Source organism: Ostrea edulis, chromosome 3 (assembly GCF_947568905.1).
Source record: "Ostrea edulis chromosome 3, xbOstEdul1.1, whole genome shotgun sequence".
Taxonomy (NCBI): Eukaryota; Metazoa; Mollusca; class Bivalvia; order Ostreida; family Ostreidae; genus Ostrea; species Ostrea edulis.
Window position 1 is genome coordinate 3,924,106 of NC_079166.1, and position 23,318 is coordinate 3,947,423.

Here is a 23,318-nt window from a genome sequence, read left to right on the forward strand (position 1 = left end):
TGCAGATTGACAAACGGCAATGTTCTTAATAGTAGAGCATACACATTACTAATTATTGGAGAGGAGTTACGGGAGTTAGACCCCTTTCATTTTTGGCGAGAGAGAGAGAGAGAGAGAGAGAGAGAGACTTTGCAGCGCCCGTCATGTAAATTAAGTGATGACCGCAAGTTGATTCATATGGCGGCAAATTAAGTGGCACCCAGCAGGTTAATTATTTAGCAGTTCAAATTTAATTTATCTTATATCCCAGCACCTATAGGCTTCAGTAAAATATAAACAGGCAAGGATGATAGTAAAGAAAAAAAATGTTGTTCGTAATATTCAAACTCTAGTCGATGTGGTAGTTTTCAGTCTCCTGTGGTGTCTTAAAAACTGAAGTTTAATCAATTTTATTATTTTGTTTAAGGTAATATTATTACAATTATTAAGATATCGATTAACTTCGACACCAGTTGCACCTGGACAGGAGTCGAGTTTGTGAATTACTGTCGGTCTGTGCTACATTTCTATAAACAAATCGTTCAATCTTGTCCGGTTTCTCGTCTCTTGTAGAACCGCGACATGATTGAAATTGACACGTTCACTTGGATTTCACGTTCTTGGGATGTTGTTGCAGATGTCACTTTATCTAAATTTCATTTCGAAAAATACACAAAAGGCATGGACTACCACGAATTATACTAGCATACTTCATGAGCGCATTCTGTTGAGACCCCCCCCCCCCTCCTCCCCGGATCATTGTTTGAACTAATACTGAATTGAATACTACCTGAGGATGTTTGTATATCAATAATAATTAACCATTGTCCTGTTGTCCTTTTATAATATATACCCTCACGTAAAACTTTGATCACAGCGAAATTTGGACGCAAGAATCTCTTTTTAGCAAACAAAACACTCTTTTTTATCATTCTGGGAAAAATCACAAAAATTTCATATAAAATAATTCAGAGCTTTGTATCACTCTTTCGATGGTGAAACCATACTTCATAATCGGTGTGTTAACGAGCTATTAAATAAAATTTTAGTGTAGTGAGCTACCTTAAGCGATACTTGTGTCTGACGAAAATATCCTAATTTATATATATCGGTGTTTCGTCTTATTTACCGTAGAATTATATGATATACTGGTGTTGATAAATTTGAATGATGCAATTACATGCAAGTATCCACCTTTCATATCATTTGGACTCAAAGTCTCGTTAAAATTGAATAACTTATATTATCCAGAAGGAGGTCTGGGAGTTGCAATTCACTACAGTGCCGGATCCAGAGGGGGGTCTGGGAGTTGTAATTCACTACAGTGTCGGATCCAGAGGGAGGTCTGGATGTTGTAATTCATTACAGTGTCGGATCCAGAGGGAGGTCTGGATGTTGTAATTCATTACAGTGCCGGATCCAGAGGGAGGTCTGGGAGTTGTAATTCACTACAGTCTCGGATCTAGAGGGAGGTCTAGAAGTTGCAATTCACTAGGTACCGGATCCAGAGGGGGGTCTTGAAGTTGTAATTCACTACAGTGCCGGATCCAGAGGGAGGTCTGGGAGTTGGATATCCCCCCCCCCCTTGTCAAAAGACTATGAAATAACGCATTCTGAGGGTGGACCCCTTCTTCTTTGAAATTCAAAATTGATGGTTAACCCCCCCCCCCCCCCCCCCCCATTTTCAAAAATTCCTGGATCCGCCCCTGCACTAATTCAACAAATCCAAAAATAATAAAGAAATGAAACTCGAACACATAATATAGGATAAGTACAATAGTTTATTCATGCATGTGTACATAGACATCTTGGAGGTTCATTATTCCACTCAACTCATTCTACAACAGAAAATGAAATGTTAAGTATATCAAAACACAAATATGTATTTGGTACAAAACAAAGGTCCGCTGCATGACATCCCCCCCCCCCCCCCTTCCCCCCCCCCCCCCTTTGCGTCCAATGAATATAAATATGATTATATTTGTACAAAAGGCCGAATTCAATATAAAAAGAAGTTATATCTATACATTGTTTGCAGATTCGAATTTTTTAATCAAGGAAAGCTTAACGTCTGACGTAAATGTTGGCAAAACTACCCAACATAAACTAGGTCAAAGCAAACTTTAAAACTGTGTATTTACTCAAGCGATAACACGTAGATAGTGTATACAGGCTGACACGCCGCACAGGTATTTAATTCTCAGGACTAGACGGAAGGTCGAAAGAACAGGGAGGCCATGTTGGATTTTAAGGTGAGACTGAATTATTATTATAGTAATGACCGCTGTGTTTTATATCATACTATAATTCTATTTCGTTAATTGTTTTAATCTGTCAACATCTTTAAATGAAATTCCGTTTTTATTTATTTAACAGTAAGCTTCTCGTGTGATCCCGGCATCAGAAATGCATCCCCGGCGCAGTGCTCAGGAAGTCCTACTGTGTGACCTCTGTGAAACTGTCCCCCTACAGAGTCACTGTGAACTTTGTAATATAAATCTCTGTGTTAACTGTGCAGTAAAGCATCTCTCAGACTCGTCTAAAAGACACAAAGTCGTGCCCTTTTTACACAGAAAGTCTACTAACTACCACAAATGCCCAGACCACGCCGTTAAACACTGTGAATTTTACTGTGAAAAATGCAACATTCCTGTCTGTTCTACCTGCGTCACTTCAGGAAAACACAAAGGTCACGAAATATCAGATATTCTGGAAAAACTCAGCGCTAAAACAGAAAGTTTACAAAAAGATCTAGAAGAACTCGAGACCAGAATTTACCCCCGATATGAAGGAATGGCGTCTGATGTCGAAACTGAGAAAGTCGAAATAGAAAAGAAATACGGGAAACTGGCGACAGATGCCGATGAACAAGGAGAAATCCTACACCGGGAGATCACCGCCATTGTCAACCGACGGAAATCCGCCATTGCGGAGATGAAAACTAAACATCTGGACGCGCTGAATAAAAACACAGAAGAAATCACACAGAAAATGGCGGAACTCAAACAGATCATGTCCGACTTGAAATCAATCCTAAAATCAAATGACGTCTCCTTAACCTCTACTTACAAATCTAGAAATTCCGAATTTAGAACATTACCGCCTAAAGTCCGAGTCACATTACCGAGTTTCTCTCCTCAGAAAATAAACAAAGATCAGCTCAATGAAATGTTTGGTTCTCTGTCGCCATTATCCATTAACACAGAACATGGCGACACAATGAAGTCAGCAGAAGCTGTATCGTCTCCTCCAGTCAAACCACTGCTTGATGAGCCGCGCGTCACCGCCACCATAGACACTGGGTATGATAGATACGGACTATACAGTGTTAGCTGTCCGAGTGAAGATGAAGTCTGGACACGCGGGTATAACAAAACCGTGAAGCTGCTCAACCTCCAGAGTAAACTACTGACATCAATACAAACCAAGTCAGGGAACTGGCCAACAGACATAGCAGTGACACGGGACGGAGATCTTGTTTATACTGACTATAAAACTAAAACTATAAACTTAATTAAGAATAAACAGATACAGACCGTGATCACACTACAGGGGTGGAGACCTCTCTATGTCTGCTGTACCGCGGGTAACGATCTCCTGGTTACCATGATCAGTGACGATGTCAAACAATCCAAAGTCGTGCGTTACTACGGCTCCACAGAGACACAAAGCATTCAGTTTGATGATCAGGGATGTCCTCTCTATAAATCTGGTGACATTAAATACCTCAGTGAGAACAGGAACCTGGATATCTGTGTGGCTGACTGTGGAGCTAGAGCAGTAGTGGTGGTCAATCAGTCAGGAAAACTCCGATTTAGATACACTGGTCATCCCTCTAATACCAAGCAATCATTTGATCCAGTCGGCATCACTACAGACAGCCAGAGTCACATCCTGACAGCAGACTGTGACAATCACCGTATCCACATCCTAGATCAGGACGGACAGTTCCTCCGTTACATTCACTGTGATTTAGAGCTTCCATTAGGTTTATGTGTGGACATCAGAGACAACCTCTTTGTGGCTGAGCGTAACACTGCTAAAGTGAAGAAAATCCAATATCTATAAACACAGTGTTAATTACACATCTCTACACAGTGTTAATTACACAGCTCTACAGTGTTAATTACACTGCTCAACACAGTGTAATTTACATAACTGTGTTAATTCCTGTTAATTACATCAGCTTGTTAATTACAGCCCTGTGTTAATTACAGCTCCGTGTTAATTACAGTCCTGTGTACATTACAGCCCTGTGTACATTACAGTCCTCTGTTTGTGATGTGTAACATGTACTTGTGTTTGTGAGTTTAACAGAACATTATTTTGTTTGTGAATTAATTCAATATGTGTTTGAATTTCCAATGTATATATTAGATAAACATGATACAGAGTTCAGTCTTACATTATTACTGAGTACTTACTTAGATTTGTAGTACTGTAACAGAGAGTGACCCCAAACGTCCAGTCTTCATCACAGATCTTCAGATTCAAGGTCACAGTCTTCTGTTTACCATCAATAACATCACACCACTTATCTAAATCTCCACCGTCCTACAAAATAAACAAAGTGTAATCATATCAAACTGAATTGTCAAGGATAGTCTGTGATATGTCAATGTAATGGGAAGGAAAAGAAGATATGGCTGAACCGGGAATCGAATCCAAGGCCCTTCATTCCCATGATATGACTGGACCAGATATTGGACCCCAGACCCCTGTATTACTAGTCAGGTGCTCTAACCACTGAGCTATCCAAACCAATATCCATGGTTTGACTGGACCGGGAATCAAACCTGACACCCCTGTATTACATATGTAATAGTTAGGTGTTCTAAACACACAAAACTATCCAGGCCAATATCCACAATACAAAGTGAGCTTTTCCAATTGAAATTTATCTGTTGTTATTGACTTTTTACATTATCATCTTCTCCACAACCACTTAACCAATTCCAATCCAAACTGGTACCATTCATGCTTAAGTAAAGAGAATTCATATTTGTTCAAATGATTGATTGTATCTTGTTGAACATTTAAATTTAGACCTATACACAGCGCTTACGGCCATTGAGCAATGAGAATTCTTTAGCGTGCCACACCTACTGTGACACGGGACATCCATTTTTAAGGTCATCTCCAAGGACCCGTGACATTCACATCTGATGTCGAGTGTTTGACGATGGAGCTGTCACTGTTTTAACGACTTAAATCTGTCGTGGCCAGGATTCGAGCCCCGGACTTCCACATGCAGGGCGTGCGCTCTAATCTCTAGACCACCACGGCGAAACCTTTTGTTCAAATGAAGGGTCAAAGAGAAAATAATCAAAAAAAGGCAAAATAGGATGGGTTATTTAAAAATCCTCTCAAGAACCATTGGGCCAGAAAAATGGAGATTGATGTAAAAGTTTCCTGATATAGTATAGATACAAGTTTGTTAAAACCATGGCCTCCTTGGGTTTGGGTAGGACCTCATCAGGGGGTCAAAGTTTTACATGGACATATAAAGAACGAGAAGGTCATAATTAATCATATCAATATACAAGCATCCCCAGTTAGTGCAGATTCAAGTTTGTTCAAAATGTGGTCCTCGGGGGGGGAAGGGTGGGGGTGAACCACAATAATGGACGCAAATTTTTAAGGGGATGTATAGGGAAATGTTTTTGAAATTCTTCATCTCAAAAACAACAGGGTCATGATTAGTCATGTTAATATGCAAACACGTTTAGATAGTGCAGGTAATTCACTTAAACAAATCATTTTCAAGTGTAGCAGGTGTGTGGATTCAAGTGTTTTATATGCCTGTGACTATATCTGGGGAGGCATATTGTCCTGTATGTCTGCCCCCTACTTTAACATAGGTACTAACTTTTGAATTGTGAGTCATATGGCTCTCATATTTCATGTATCGGCATTCTATGTAAAAAGACCTTCCTGATATTACCAGAGATTTCAACCTTGTGACCTAAACCTTAGCGTTTGAGTTTCTTAAAGAAACCCAAACTTAGACAGTGTCTCCTGAACTATTTAAAGTACGGTCTTTAGAGTTTGAATATAGATTCCTTCTGACAGAACCTTTCATTTTACACCATTGTCTTTGCAATCTTGATCTTAAAGTTTGACTTATATTTCAAAACTTCAGGTGAAACTTGAACCTTGCTGCTCATCAATTTTGAATTGTAAGTGATGGGTCATTCATTTTTCATGTGTGCATTTCTTGTGACATAACTTTTTAGGCCTTTTTTTTTTTTTATTGAGTTGGTTTACGGATCCGCCACACTGATTTTTTGGGATGTTGGGGGGGAAAAAATGGTTTTTCACTCCTTTTTATATTTCCGACACTGTAATTTTTCCTTTTCACAAAAAAAGAGACAGAAAGAAAAGAAAATAGATTCTGCTGGACTGAATATTTGGACAGACACCTCCGTCGAAATCTCAGGACAGTCACCAATATTCATGTGTCATGTGTGGAATATCAGTCAACTTTAGCCGGTGCTAACAATTATTCTGCACCTTAGTAACAATGCTTTTTGCTTTCAATAAGTTATCTGTTTATGAAACTAACTTCTAATTAGCACGAGTTATGTATTGCATACCATTTAGATATGTAAATCCCAAAATAAAAACACTTGTTTTCAGATGGCATCCATGATGTATGTTGGGTTGCACTAATCACCCAAACAAGTATAACCCTACCTGACCTTACCATGCATACATTTTGCCGATGATACACATTTAAATTCTTATTAATGAATTTTAAAGAAATATTCTTCATAATTAATATGTCACATATTAATTATGAAGAATATTTCTTATATGTGTAATTCTTCATATATTGAGGGAGGTTGAAGACATATTTAACATTATTGGGCCAAAAATAAAAATTGATTTGTTTGATGTACTCCGACCAACCCGTGAAAGTCGCCCCCACCCAATCATTTTTTTCAGTACTTTTAATTTTTTTTTTAATTTGGTTTCCAGGGAAATAGACATTGTTTCATTTTAAAGGTTTATATTCTCTGATGAATGTTTTATAGCAATAATCATTAAATCTGTCTTGTCCAATGTGTAATGAAAACATCAATACATTTCTAAGTCTGCGTTTTTATGACAATAATCAATTTTTTCGATACTGCAAAAAAAAAAAAAAAAAATATCTACCTACCTACCCACCTTGAAAAATGTGGGTCGGAGTACATCAAACAAAATATTTTTAATGATGGCCTTGAATTCATTCATTGTATAAAATTTGTTGACTACCAACAATAAATTGATCTGACCTATATAAAATTCACAATGTTTGAATAAATGTTTACAGGGTTCATGAATTTTATCTATAACTTTACTTGACTTCATAAATAAGACTTTAAAACTTAAAAGTAAATTTTTAGACAAAATATATGCTTGGTAAGGTCAGTCAGGATTTTAGTACTTCAGGTGATTAGTGCGTCCCTATATACATCATGGATGCCATCTTTTGAATGGAAAAACGATGTGGTTCTTTTATTTTGGGATTTACATAACTAAACGGTAAACAATGGATAATGATAATGATAGAAAGTTAATTTAATAAACAAATAACATTTTTGAAGGAAACAGCATTGTTGCCAAGATGCACAATAGTCGCTATGTACCACTGTCTTTAAGTTGACAGTGAAGAGAATATTAAAGTTGATAATAAAACATTGACCTCAAATCAAGTTCATTTTTATTTTTAGCACTTTGTAATTTGAACTTTCTTTTTTTACCTCCTCCGAACGGATTTGAAAAGTTTGAAATCCGTAAACCAATTTAAAAAAAAAATTGGCCTTAGCTATCAAAGTTTTTACTTGTGACATTGGCTTTGGAGTTTGACCAACTTTTAAGAAAACCTCATCAAGGTCATATCTCCGGAAATATTTAAGCTTGGGCTTTTATATTTTGTATATCAGATTCTTTATCACAAAACTCTTTGATAAAATGAGATTTGATACTGTGACCTTGACCTTGAAGATTCACTCCAGCTGCAAAACCTTTATTGAAACTTCAACTTGCTGATTAACTTTTAAATGGTAAATAAGAGATCTTTCATTTTACTAAATCCAAGAGACCTTTGAACAATTCTATATGACCAATCACTTAATTCATGTTGAATTCTTGAGACGGAGAGGACATTCTAATATTTAGGAACTTGTGCCCAATTCTTTTGTTAAAACATCTGGAAAATAACATGTTAAAATCAAATTTAGTCGATTAGTAGAAGAAGACTCGTGTGTTAATAAAATGTCCACACTTAATGCAGAGAGTTAATTACACATGGTTGTTGACTACACTGTTTTCTTTAACTTGAATCTACACTGTCAGGGAGCATTTATATAAATTTCAACTTCTCTGGCCTAGCGGTTCTTGAGAAGATTTTTAAATGACTTCACCCTATTTTTTTTATTACCTCCCCTTTGGATGGAGTATGGTCCTCTATTTTGCCCAAACTTGAATCCTCTTTACCCAAGCATGCTTTGAGACAAATTTGGCTGATATTAGCCCTGTGGTGCTTGAGAAGAAGTTGAAAATGTTAAAAGTTTATGAAGAGACGAAAAGACTGATGCTGCATGGACAAAATGTGATCAGAATAGCTCACTTTAGCTTTCAGCTAATGTGGGCTAAAAGGGTTAACACTATATGCCCCAGTCATTGCATGAATGAGGCATAAAACATTTTACATAATTTCATTAACAAACCTGACATTTTCTACAGTAATATAGCTGTCCATGTCCTACAAAATGTTAAGAGTCTCAGGGAAATTATCCTCATCAATCAGCCGGACATCTCAAGTAACTGCTACCCTGTAAAATTGATTTTAACATTAAAGTAATTCCACCCTCCTGTGATGTCATCAGATTTTGCAAAATCAATGATTTGTTTAGATTTATGCATGATAGGAACATAAATTTTGTTTGAGTCTTTTCCTATGGTTATTGTAAAAAATCTTGTTAAAAATAAAATATTTCAAAAGTCTTAAGTTATAGATGAATAATCAATGATACGTTTCAAAATATTGAATCCAAGGGCAATAACTCGGTTTCTATTGATTTCTTTATCAAGTCTATTATGCGATAATTTCCTTTATTTTTTACAGACATTTTGTATATTTTTGCGAAGATACAGTTTCATGTAATTGTTATGAATGCTACTATATTGTCATAACCAGTTTGTATGGAATTTTAATAACACTGTTCAAGGAAAATTGCAATTTTCTGACGGTGATATACGATTCTGTTTATGTACGTCTTACATCTTAAAAAGTGTGATGACCTATTTATTTTATTTGATAATTTGTTAGATTTAACTCTAATGAATGGAAATAAATACACATTTTAAACCTTTATCAGATAAAACTGCGAGTATGGAGTTACCTTAAGTACTAGGTAACCAAAATGATTTCTTCCCACAATTATACATGTATTATGCTATTACAACAAGAATGTCTACAAAAGATCCATGTAATAATTTTGAATTTAACAAATTGAGACCAAACCTCAATTTAAAAACACTCATAATGCAATATCTAATCACTGTATACATCAAGTCCTATACAACATCAATGAAAAGTTTCTCACCCCTCACCTCCCAACGTAAATTTCAGAAAAACTGAAAATAATTCTCATCCCTCACCTTCCAACGTAAATTTCAGAAAATAGTTCTCCACCCCCTCATGAGTGACCTCCCAATGTAAAGTTCAGAAAATAGTTCTCCACCCCATCACCTCCAAACGTAAAGTTCAGAAAATAGTTTTCCTATCCTGAGAATATAAGGATTTCCCCCATCTGTTCACATGTAAAACTTTGATCCCTATTGTGGTCCCATCCTACCTCTAGGGTCCATGAATTTTATAAACTTGAATCTGCACTATGTCAGAAAGCTTTCGTGTAAATGTAAACTTCTTTGGCCCAATGGTTATTGAGAAAAAGATTTTTAAAAGATTTCCCCTTTATATTTGTAATATAAAACTTTGATCCCTTATTGTGACTCCACCCTTCTCCTGGGGACAAAATTTAAAACATTTGAATTTCAACGATGTCAGGAAGCTTTCTGGTAAATGCAAACTTTTTTGGCTCAGTGATTTTTAAGACGACGATTTTTAAAAGATTTTCCCTATAAATGTATATTTATATATGTAAAACTTTGATCCCCTATTATGGCCCTATCCTAAACTCGGGCGTCATAATTTTAACAAACTTGAACCTGCACACTGAAGCGTTCATGTAAATTTGTATTTTCCTGGCACAGTGGTTCTTGAGAAGAAGATTTTACCTATACATTTGAATGTAAAAGTTTGATCCCCTATTGTGGCCCTAACGAACCCCTGGGGCATGGTTTTAACAAACTTAAATTTGTACTATGTCAGAAAGCTTTCATGTAAATTTCAGCTCTTCTGTCCCAGTGGTTCCTGAAAAGAACATTTTTAAACAACCCCAACCTATTTTTGCAGTTTTGTGATTATCTTACTTTTGAAGGGGGCATGGCCCTTCATTTGAATAAACTTTAATTCCCTTTACCCAAGGATGCTTTGTGCCATGATTGGCTGAAATTGGCCAATTGTTTCTATGGAGAAGATGATTTTCAAAAGTCATCAATGTATTTGCACTATTTCGCTATTATCTCCCCTTGGAGAAGGGTGTGGTACTTCATTTGAACAAACTTGAACCATTTGTGCCAGGTTTGGTTGAAATTGGCCTAGTGGTTCTGGAGAATAAGATGGCAAAGATAACGGACAGTGATCAATCTCATAACTCCTACAATTAGCAATACAAAATAGATAGTTGGGCAAACACGGTCCCCTGTACACAACAGAGGTGGGATCAGGTGCCTTAGGAGGAGTAAGCATCTCCTGTCAACTGGTCACACCCGCCTTGAGCAAGATTACAAACCACGAAAATTTTTGCCTTATGTTTATATCTAAAATGATACAGCAAAAACTAGCTTCGGTGACCTTTCTCAGCATTTTAAGACATAAAAATTTTAATACAGAAAAATATCATGTATTCAGACAACTCATTGTCCAGATATCGTCGTGGTTTACGTTCTTGTTCATAGTAAAAAAAACTCAATACAAATGCTTGAAAATAAAAAAAAATTGGACCAAAAAAAATCTTGTTACAGCAAGATAGGATAAAAATTAGAAGATTTGATCCATTAATTGTAAGTTTTACACATGTGTAATATTCAAGGAAAATGGGGACCAGTTTTTGTAGCTTGTCATATCTATAGTCCTTTACCGGTTATATTAATCGACTTATCTCCCTTTGATTGTATTGCGCTTCCATATTTACGGAATTTATGTGACAGTTAAACATCAATTCATCGACGAAATAAAAATAATACGAGAAGATAATTGGTGTCAAGTCTTTTAATTATTTTATTTGCATATTGACATTTGAGATAAATTGGACCTATCTTTAAAACCATGACTTATAGAGGTTTCATCATTTCTACCCCCTGGGGCCATGAATTGAACAAACTTGAATCTGCACTATGTCAGGAAGCTTTCATATGAATTTCAGCTCATCTGGCTCATTGGTTCTTGAGAAGAAGATTTTCCCTATATATTTCTATGTAAACCTTTGATCCCCTACTGTGGCCCCAATCTACCCCCGGGGGCCATGATTTGAACAAACTTGAATCTGCACTATGTCAGGAAACTTTCATATGAATTTCAGCTCTTCTGGCTCATTGGTTCTTGGAAAGAAGATTTTTAAATGACCCCACCCTATTTTTGCATTTTTGTGATTATCTCCCCTTTGAAGGAGGCATGGCCCTTTATTTGAACAAACTTGAAAACCTTTACCCCAGGATGCTTTTGGTCAACTTTGGCCCAGTGGTTTTTGAGAAGAAGATGAAAATGTGAAAAGTTTACGAAGACGATGCTGCCACCGCCGACTACAGACAGCGGACAAATTTTGATCAGAAAAGCTCACTTGGCTCAGGTGAGCTAAAAAGAGAAAGAAACTAAAAAATAAAAAAAATCGATTTTCAAAATCCGAACTCGTTTGGGCGGGGATTTTCTACACTACAATGACTGTCTCAACAAAAATTCCAAGTAGGGAGAGGAGAGAGTCAGTCTTTACTATGGTCACAATAACAAAATTCATAAAACTTTATATTCTTAAATCAGGGTGGATGGAGTCTTTTTCTATTACTGTGGTTTTACAGTAAGTGTGAACGACACATATTGGCAAGTTCATGACATGCTCCAGATAGTTCATTGGAAAGTCCCCGAGTTATTTTAAAGAGCGCTTTTGATAGGTCGGTTAAATTATAGGTAGGCGTTCCCAAGTATTTGGCATTATATTATCTCGTGCTTAACACGTGTAAGTTTCACTATTTGATTTCAATGTAAGTTACACCGTACGTAGCGTGAGATTCAATATCGGTTTTGATTTGACAAAGGGGATTTGAGATTACGTTAATAAAATGTCTTGTAAAGTTTATCTTATATATACTAGATATCTACATGTATAAAAGTAATGGGATATCTTATAAAGAAAAAAAGATAAGATGTCTAATAAAAGATATAAGATATCTCGTAAACTTTAGAAGATATAACTTTTATCAAATACCTTATAAATTTTATCTTTTAAAGAGGAATAAACGTGTCATGCTAATATAATTCACTGCAGTATCAATAGGTATGGGAGGGGCATGAAAGGAATTTGAAATAAAAAGGCGGGATACAGGATGAAATAGGCGGGCTCCGATATGTAAAGAAAAGGCAGGATAGCAATATCCCAGAATTCAAATAGTGTTGAATATTGAAAAAATAAAAGACGGGATCGAAAATACTGCGGGAAAAGGCAGGATCTGCAGATGCCTCTAAATCCCAATAAAAATTGAAAGGTTACTCCCTTAAATTCCTGTAGATACATGTACTTGTCAGTTTTAAGTGATCAGAAATGTCAGTACATGTTTCTCTAGGCGATTTTGTCCGTTTTGTTTTGTTGTCTCTTTCACATTCGCAGTTTCCATATCGTTATTTTTAAATAAATCTCTCAGAGGATATTTTCGAAATCTTACAAAGCATTGGATAAGGGCGAGATCAAAAGATCGATGTCGGAAAAATTTCTAAATTGAAATAGTTAGGGGGAAGAGGGGGTAAAAACTCACAAGTTTCTGTAATCCGACATCAATTACACTTTAGTGGAAAAAAAAGACAACTGACTTTAAAACCACATAATAATACATTTTAATAAATATTTAATAGTTTCAATGTACACTTTCATTTGTTACACTTATTAATCGACTAGTTTCAACATACTTCATATTTAGTTTTGTATTTGGGGGGTGTGTGTGTGTTGTGAGAACTATATATGAACTCAGTTTTCTAAAACATTGAACATTTGATCTCGCCCCTAAAATAATTTGTCAGGTTAAGTAATAAGATCAATAGATATTCTACTTGGAGAAAACATTTATTTTCAACACACGGCAATTGGATGCTTTGATGTCATTTACTGTTATATATTATATACCCATATTTTCGTAAGAAATTCGGAAGTAACCATCGCTAGATACTGTTAATTGAATGAACAACTGCAAGTTCTGAATTCTAGCAAAAACTAAATTGCTCAAACCATCTCTCTCCTGTAACACATTATTAAAGAAATTCAGCATTTCGTTAGCATTAGACGCGCCTTCTATAATGCAATAAAATCAATAGCAAAGAAGTTTTTAACATTTCGTTCATGTTCAGACCAGAGGGGCTCGCCACGAATTGACCCTCTCTATTCTATATTTAAAATTATTTGTATATATAGAATAGACGATGTAAAATTTTTAAAAAGACAAAAATTTCGTGACGAGCCCGTGTCCAGACGAAATATGCTTCTCTTGGATTTTGTTTGCGGTTTCTTGAAAGTCATTCCCCCAAAAAATTCTCACAGCTCTACAAATTAAAGACACCTATGGTATATTGTCAGGGGTACAAATATTTCTTCTTAATAAATTTTTCCGATTTCTCTATTATAAACACTCGATTTCTTTTTAAATTTCATACTTGATAAACAGAAGTACATCCGGTGTGAGCTTCGTTGGCGACACTTTCAGTGCAAGAGTTCCCATGATTGACAATTTTATAACGTGGCCTTTGCGACGCCTAATTTCTTACTGATTTTACCATAAAATAAACCCTCGGCATGTAATTTTAAAATCAACGTCATCGTTTTCGTTGGTATTGGTTTTCCCTTTTCGCAGAGTCTCTTCCATCGTGCTAAAAGATTACATAATGACACGCTAGTGTAAAGACACGTGTGCCCATCTAAAATTATTTTTATTCCCACCCCTTTGAATATTGGTCCAATCGCAGTGATTGTTCTTTCCTTGATGCGTCATCAATGACAGATTTGTTTTGAAATCAACTATGCGGGACGGCAAATGAACTTGAGAAGTTGAATTGTTCACACTTACTGTAAATTCATAGTAATGCTCTATTCGTCTTTATTCAAAACTCTCATTAAAAACATGAGGTAACGAACGTTTCATTCTTATCCATACGCTAAGAGAACACGATATTAAAATTCAGATTATGTCAATAAAAAGTATCACATGTATATACTTTTATCATATATACTAAAAAACTATCTTTATTATTTACATTTTTAGAGTTGTAAAACTCCCATTATTAGTGAAGAAAACTAATATGTAGGTGGAAAATTAAAGACTATATTATCTTAAATGTTGAAACCTATGGATCGGCGACATGACTTTAGAAGATCATTCATTTACCAAAATTAAATTGAAAAATACACGATAAAACTTCTTATTTTTTGTCTCATTCAAACTATCTAACTTTATTTAAAAAGCAAACATAATGCTGTTATGCGTAAATTTTATATCACTGATACTGAAATAAAATATATCTGCTCTGGTGACAGTAACGTACGTTTCATTTTTGTACATACCGGAAGTCCTTACCATTTCATATTGTTTACCTATCAAATAATAACATTTCATGAAGCATTATGCATGATCAAAATAAACGTTGGCAACAGTAATGCACACATTAACTGAGAATGAGACAGTTAAACGATTTTTAATCCTTTAACAATACTAATTTTGGTTGAAATTGGGCTATGTGATTGTAGAGAAGTTGAAAATAAGTTTAATGACAGATGGACAGACAGATATACAACAGACAATGGGTGATCAGAAAAGCCCACTGAGCTTATAGCTCAAACAAGCTAAAAAAAAAAGATAGAAATTTTACCAGCTCCATACCAAAGTTTGTCTCCAGAAATGGATCAGATGCTATGAGAACTTATGTCTGCTTTTAAAAGATACTGGTAGGAACTGCTCCTACTGCAGGGTGTCACCATCTCATGAGGCCCAGGGAGCTGAAAAACCAGTGACAATGAGTGCTGGAATGACCAGAAATCACACAGGTAAATAAAAGTTTGAACAAATTAAAATCCTCATGAATTTTGTCAAAAGAAGCCAGCTTGTTATCTTCTAAACAGGAGACTCACTGGCCTTATTGGTCACCTGAGCATTGGTTATATGTAACAATAAGGATACAAAGGCAATACTAATTTTCCTATATTGACCCTGTTTTGGAGCCTGACCCTGACAAAAGGGCAATGGATTTTACATTTTAAAATTCTGTTTTTAAGGTCTTCATTTAAAGAGCCTGGGCCTTTCCAATTGGGAACAAGATGTGTTTGTGAAACACAAATGCCCCCAATAATGGCCAATTCCGAAGATGGCCAAGGTCACACAGACGAATATCTTGGTACCAGTAGAAAGATTTTGTCACAAGAAATGCTCATGTGCAATATGAAAGCTCTAATATTTACCATTTAGAAGTTACATGTATGACCAATGTTAATTTTTTAAAAAGTAGGTCAAATGTCAAGGTCAAAAGTTTTAGTACCCACAGAAAGGTCTTGTCACAAGGAATACTCATGTAAAATATGAAAGCTCCAGCACTTACTTTTCAAAAGTTATTGACAAGGTTAAAGTTTTCAAAGGGTAGTTCAAACTCCAAGGTCACAGGGTAAAAAATGTTGGTACCCACGGAAGGGTCTTGTCACAGGAAATACTCATATGAAATATCAAAGCTCTAGCTCTTAATGTTCGAAAGTTATTAGCAAAGTTAAAGTTTCAGACAGAATTACAGAATGATCGACAGATAGGACAAAAACAATATGCCCCCTGATGGCATAAAATAATGGTATTTGGTTCAACTTGGGAGAAATGTTTCACACAAAGAAGTAGGGAGATAAAACCAATCCAGAGTCAATTAAGGTAGAACTGGAATCTTTCTGAATTTCAATTTGGTCAAAGCTTACCTCATTCAAACAAGAGGTACTGTGAGCAATGCTCACTAAGAATACCCCTGCTTACCCCAATCTCCCAAAGGATGTTTTTAATAGGTATAAATTACCTCTTTCCTGAGTGTAAAAATATGGCATGCCTTTGTAGAAGAAAATGGAAGATATAGTCCAAACACAAATCCATGGCATAAACCTATAATTTTGACCTTAACATCAAAGGTCAAGAAGAGGTCATGAATGTACATGACACATATTCTCATGGTGATACACCCATGTTTTATGGTATGACTATGTCAAAACCCTATAATCAATTTTGACGTTGAGGTCAGAATTCAAGGTCATATAGAGGTCATGAAGGTACTCGGCACATCGTCTCATGGTGATACACTCATGTGTCAAATATGGTATGCCTATGTCAAAGAACAAAGAATTCATGGCCCTGACACGCATCCATTGTAAAAACCTTTAATTTTGACCTTGGGGTCAAGGTCATATGGAGGTCATGAAGGTACATGACACATTGTCTCATGGTGATACACTCATGTGTCAAATATGGTATGCCTATGTCAAAGAACAAAGAAGTCATGGCCCTGAGAAGAATTCATTGTAAAAACCTTTAATTTTGACCTTGAGGTCAAGGTCATATGGAGATCATGAAGGTACATGACACATCGTCTCATGGTGATACACTCATGTTTCAAATATGGTATGCCTATGTCAAAGAACAAAGAAAAAGTCATGGCCCTGACACGAATCCAGTGTAAAATCCTTTAATTTTGACCTTGAGGTCAAAGTCATATGGAGGTCATGAAGGTACATGACACATCATCTCATGGTGATACACTCATGTGTCAAATATGGTATGCCTATGTCAAAGAACAAAGAAGTTATGGTCCGGACACGAATCCATTGTAAAAAACCTTTAATTTTGACCTTGAGGTCAAGGTAAAGGTTATATAGAGGTCATGAAGGTACTTGACACATCGTCTCATGGTGATCCACCTGTGAGCCAAATATGGTATGCCTGAGTCAAAGAACAAAGAAGTTATGGCTCAGACACGAATCTGCACAGACTGACGGACAGACAGAGTGATTCCTATATACCCCCCACCGCCTGAACTTCGTTCGGGGGGTATAATAAGCAGAGGCCAAAATATTAGGTTTACATAACAATTCTGAGGCAAAATTGTAATCTATGGGCCAGTGAAAATTTATGAACAATTAGGCTACTCTGCTTTAATTTGTTTTCATTGCTTGGGAATTTCCAAGTACAAAATGGGAAAATACCTGCTTTTTTAGCATGGGAATGGAACCTTATTTCAGCCCCCTAAAGACCCTAACATGCCTGAAATTAGAGGGCATTTCATACATCATAACAAAGCATTCAGATGGTGGACAATGCATCCCATCTTAAGACAGACATACATGCATAGCTCACTACAATAAAGCATATACTCTGTGTGACACCAAGTCACAAGATGGCGATTTAAATGTTTTGTGAAATTATTTGTATCAATCAATTTCTTTGTCTATCATCGTAGCTCAGTGGTTAAAGCATTGGGCTGGTGAACCGCAGATCTCGAGTTCAAATCCTCCAGAGGCTTTTATTCATATGCAAGGTGAAGATAACGAACAGTGATCAATCTCATAACTCCTATAAGCAATACAAAATAGACAGTTGGGCAAACACGGACCCCTGGACACACCAGAGGTGGGATCAGGTGCCTAGGAGGAGTAAGCATCCCCTGTTGACCGGTCACTCCCGCCGTGAGTCCTATATCCTGATCAGGTAAACGGAGATATCCGCAGCAAAATCAGTGTGCCAAGAATGGCTTAACAATCAGTATGAAACACGTCAGACAGCATTTGACCCAATGCGAGGTTGTACTGACGAACTAGATCGTTATAACGACCATAGAATTTGCGAAATGCTGACTTCAATTGAGACTGTTGAAATCCTTGTACCATCAACTTGTTTGTCAGTAGCTTACCACGATTTAAAAACTGACTATATGCTGAACAAGCTCTTGCATATCGAATTAGTTGAGATATATAAACACCATATGCAGGTGATAATGGAATATTGCTTCATAAATATGGGAAGTTGATGATGGAGAAGCTGAAATCATCCTGTTTGTCATACAGTTGAGTTGTCAGTTTGCCATTAATGTCTACTTTCAATAAAATATCTAAGTATGAAGCAGAAGTGGACGACTCTGTGGTGTCCTTTATTTCGAGCTCACAGGGATATATCAAATCGACATATGAATGAAAGATATTATTGTTAATAGACAAAACGTCATCGATATATCTAAATGTCGAATTGAAGGCCACAGCGAGAGATTTTTTCTTCTTGCGTAAAAGTTTTTGAATAAATTCTGCTTCATATGAATATAGAAACAGGTCAGCTAACAAAGGAGCACAATTCGTGCCCATGGAAATTCCAACAGACTGTGTTGAAATAATTTTTTTGAAAATCATGTTTTTATCCAGATTTGTATATTTTTTGGCCTTTATGGCATATATACTTATTGTATATCATCATATCTTCTAAAATTAAACCAATTCATACTGACTTGAGAAACCATTTCTGGGTGTAGTGAGCCACCTTAAAACAGACATACAGATATTGCTGTACCATAATACGTCCCACCTACAAACAGACTAACAGACATTGTTGTACCATTGTATGCCCCGTCTACAGACAGACATACAGACATTGATATACCATAATACGTCTTATCTACAGACAGACATACAGACATTGATTTAACATAATACTTCCCATCTTACATCTCCAGATATGCAGACATTGCTGTACCATAATACATCCCATCTACAGACAGACATACAGACATTGATGTAACATAATACGTCCCATCTACAGACAGACATTGCTGTACTATGATACGTTTCATCTACAGACATTGATATACCATAATACACCTCATCTACAGGCAGACATACAGACATTGCTGTTCCATAATACATCCCTGGCATCTAAAGACGGACATACAGACATCACTGTACCATAATACGTCCCACCTACAGACTGACATAGAGATATTGCTGTACCATAATACACCCAATCTACAGGCAGACATACAGACATTGCTGTACCATAATACGTCCCATCTACAGACAGACATACATACATTGCTGTACCATAATACGTCCCATCTACAGACAGACATCACTGTACCATAATACGTCCCATCTACAGACAGACATTCAGACATTGCTGTACTATGATACGTCTCATCTACAGACAGACAAACAGACATTGTTGTTCCACAATACACACCATCTTCAGACGTATATGCAGACATTGTTGTACCATAATACGTCCCACCTACAGACAGACAAACAGACATTTCTGCACCATAACACTGCCCATCTACAGACAGACATACAGACATTGCTGTACCATAATACATCCCATCTAAAGACAGGTACAGTATAATTTGTCCAAACCGGCCTCTGAGTACTCCGGCGCTCTGTCAATTCCGGCCACAAAATATAGTCCCTAACATTTCTTTAACAAATCCTTTATTAATAATTCCCTGTACTCCGGATACTGCGTATTCTGTATATCGGCCGGCTTACACAGTCCCAACTGCTATCAATTAACTTTAATTATCCTGTTTAAACCGGCCGCTCGTTGATGTACCACCCTAATTGTATTCGGTGTACACAAGGTCCCAACTGCTCGTAATTAGCTCTAATCATCACATTCAAACCAGCCACCCCACGATGACCAACCTGTCGGTATTTGGTCGATCACACGCTGTGTACACAAAGGGTGTCTCAAGGGAAGCCACAGGTAAGTAAAAGAGTGCAACTGGCGATGAGTCGCGATCAGTTTAAAATAAAACCTGATTTTTAGGGGGTGCACTTTTCAATTATGACAGCACCACGCACGAGGTAATGGCACCCTCCCCCTAACGACAGAGACGAAAACTGACATTAAAACACAAAAGTTCAATTAATCGATGAATTCGATACATTCTTTGAATGAAACAAAATCGGTAACAATCCTGTTATGTTTTCCAAAAGCAGGATTTCCCCTCGTGGACATCTCAGAGCTCTACGGCGAGTCAGACAGTGATGATATGCAGTTAGTTAGCACAACTCGCCATGTCCAGTCGATCACTCGGCATTACATCAGTTTCCGTTTCACAAATTGAGACAGTTGAAAGCGATACATTTTACAATGAAAGCTGGGAAAGACAAATTTTAGACGAACACAAAACAAACTTGACGAACGTACATAATGTAGCACTTGATAACGGCGATGATGTAGACGAAATCGACAATTTACCAACAGAAAATTGCGCGGATAATTCCCAGATTTTAAACTGTTTAATAGAAATTGAAACTTTTTCAAATGAGCACAACAATAAAACACTGATATTTAATATATTTCTACATTTTGAATTCTTTTGTGATATAATAAAACGTTATAGCAATCATTACACACGTACATGTATGCATAGATAGTGAATACAAGGGAAGCAACTCTCATTCTTGTCAACATTCTGCACTCCGGACTCTGTGCAAACTGGCCAATTTCTTTGGAACCACACATAGCCGGTTTAGACAGATTATACTGTATATAACATGTTCAAATGGTAATGCACGACAGACGAAACACAATGATGGATGCAGACCAACAGCAATAATCACTCAGGTAACCTAAAAATGCATTCCTGGAGAGTAAGGTACATGTAATCTAGTTCTACTGTTAATTCTGTAGGTAACTGTATGTATGCTGGTACAATACAGGCAGCTATAACTCATGTCTTTGACTACAAACCAAATTGACAACATTCAAACAACATTTAATAGGTAAAATAACATCATTAGCAAGTGCTGTATTATAATTCACATAGTCTAAGGGAGATAACTGTAAAATCTGCCATCATGCTCTTTACATGAACTAAAGTTTTTACAATAAAAATGAATACTTCTCTGATTCTTCTCAGGGCAAATGAGAACACCCACTGATTGCTACACCCCATCAATTCTCAATACAGTGTTCAGTCTCCAACAGCAGGCAATGATGGGATAGTCAGTTAAGAAAATTTCTTCTGCCCATTCATACAAGTCCCTAAAAAATTTCAATGATAAGTTATTGCCAAAATTGAAAATGCAAATGAGGCTGAGCTGATCGAGTCACAGATATTACCGGCTGGTGAATGTCAAGACACTGGGAAGAAATGAGTCCCTACATGAAATCCCTGTTTAGAGTGAGTGGTACCTACAGTGTACTATAACCCCCTGTACACATTATGTACTCAGGGGTGGGTGAGTCGTTCTTGCAGCCAGCAACACAAACTGTGTACTCCTTCCTTAAAAGTGTCACCTCAAAGCATGAAATAGATAAAATGGTGACAAAGAATGAACTTTGCTGAATACATGGTCACTTACTAGATGACAATGAGAAAATGAAGATGATGTTGACTATTGTGTTAGTTTTATGTGACAACCAAAACCTAGCTCAGACTCATTTTAAATATTATCTTTAAATTATGTAACAAAAAGGCTTGATTTATTTCTTCAAGAATCCCGCTTGCGCCGGTAAGTGAGAAAGTTTCCCAGTTTACTTTCAGAAGGTCGGTGGTCTCTTAGTTTCCCAGTTTACATTATATCTGGGATCTCTCTTCCACCAATAAAAACTGGGCGTCACCAGATAACTGAAAAATTGTTGAGTGTGGCGGAAAACATCAATCAATCAAACAATCAGTAAATACAGTGTATATATTTTTTTCTTTTCTTAATTATTTGCTAGCAGTTAACATGGTTATTAGTTACAATATATATACTATGTGTCAGTCAGTTTAACAATGAATGTTTGAAATCTAAGAACTTGTTTTTAATAAAAAGTGTTTTATCATATATTCATGAATCATGAAATTTGAGCCAGCCATTTTCATATCCATTGGGCCCAAGGGGCGGTAAAATTCTCAAATGATTACTTAAAAATAATAAGTTGATAGACGGCCAAGTGACCAGGAAGTAAAACTAATTTAAAATAATGTAGTTCTGTACCTTGTAATGCTTCTCAAGAAACTTAACTGATGGGACGAACAGTCCTGGTCACTCTTCTGATAATGGACTAGGCATATCCATTCCATGTCTGTGTGCAGGGTAGTGCTACAATCCCCACCATTAACTTAGTGGACAACATCCTAGATAAAATAGACAATACGAAATAATAAAAAACATATAAATATCTCAGTACAAAAACAAAACAAGCTAGACATAGACAGGATTACGAGCCCGAGACAAAAAAGTGGACATCCTGAGCAGCGTTCAGATCCAAATCATTAGTTTTACAATTATTCTTTGATTTCAATAGTACACTAAATGAAGCATTTTTTATGCTGTGCCCCACAACGAAATCGCACAGGTGGATATAGTGCATCTTCCCCTACCTGGACTCAGGCATCCCAATGTTAACTATGAATCTACAAGACATGGAGATGCTAGTACACATAATAAAAAAAAAAGAAGAAATTCATCATGATTTGGTCCTTTAAAAGATTTTCATGAAAAATGTCTGCTTTACTCATACCTAATAATTACAACTCTTTTGTGACTCCATCCTAATCTCAGGGGTCATCTTAACATGAAATAACTGTAATCTACAGTGAATGGGGATGCCCATCTGAGTTGCAGCATTATCTTTTTTAAAACAAAAATCTCAGTTCTGTGTATTTCTCCTAGTGACCTCATCTTGAACACAAGAGTCGTGTTGTGTACAAATTAAAGTACAAGATGATGCTTGCATATTTATTTGTAAAATGAATTTAAAGTGGTTCCTAAAAGGAAAATTTATCTTGCAAGAAAACATTTTCCTCTTGTGACCTCAGTAGTCATTGTGTGAACAAACTTGAATGTACACTTCATGAGGATGCATCCATGTAACTTATATATGTGGCAGAGTCATTTCTTATCTAATATGCATATAATGCATTAATATATGCATCTATGCATTGTTATTATTTCATTTTATTTCAATTTAACACCAAT

General features: G+C 36.4%; 1 protein-coding gene and 1 long non-coding RNA gene across 2 annotated transcripts; one reads left to right on the forward strand and one right to left on the reverse strand.

Moving 5' to 3' along the window:
• Positions 1-2,111: 2,111 nt before the first annotated feature.
• LOC125673556 (E3 ubiquitin-protein ligase TRIM71-like) lies at positions 2,112-4,373 on the forward strand. The gene is made up of 2 exons (XM_056159779.1): positions 2,112-2,231; positions 2,356-4,373. Exon 2 carries the CDS (start codon positions 2,386-2,388, stop codon positions 4,045-4,047), a length of 1,662 nt encoding a protein of 553 aa, XP_056015754.1. The 5' UTR covers positions 2,112-2,231; positions 2,356-2,385; the 3' UTR covers positions 4,048-4,373.
• On the reverse strand, positions 3,879-21,388 carry LOC125673576 (uncharacterized). The gene is made up of 5 exons (XR_008801620.1): positions 21,251-21,388; positions 15,229-15,344; positions 8,697-8,801; positions 4,404-4,533; positions 3,879-4,018 (listed from the first exon to the last, which is right to left on the reverse strand). It is a non-coding gene; the product is annotated as an uncharacterized LOC125673576 (long non-coding RNA).
• Positions 21,389-23,318: the final 1,930 nt, after the last annotated feature.

Excerpts from the sequence above, each read along its gene's own strand:
- LOC125673556 (XM_056159779.1), top strand. The coding sequence starts at position 2,386 with ATGCATCCCCGGCGCAGTGCTCAGGAAGTCCTACTGTGTGACCTCTGT.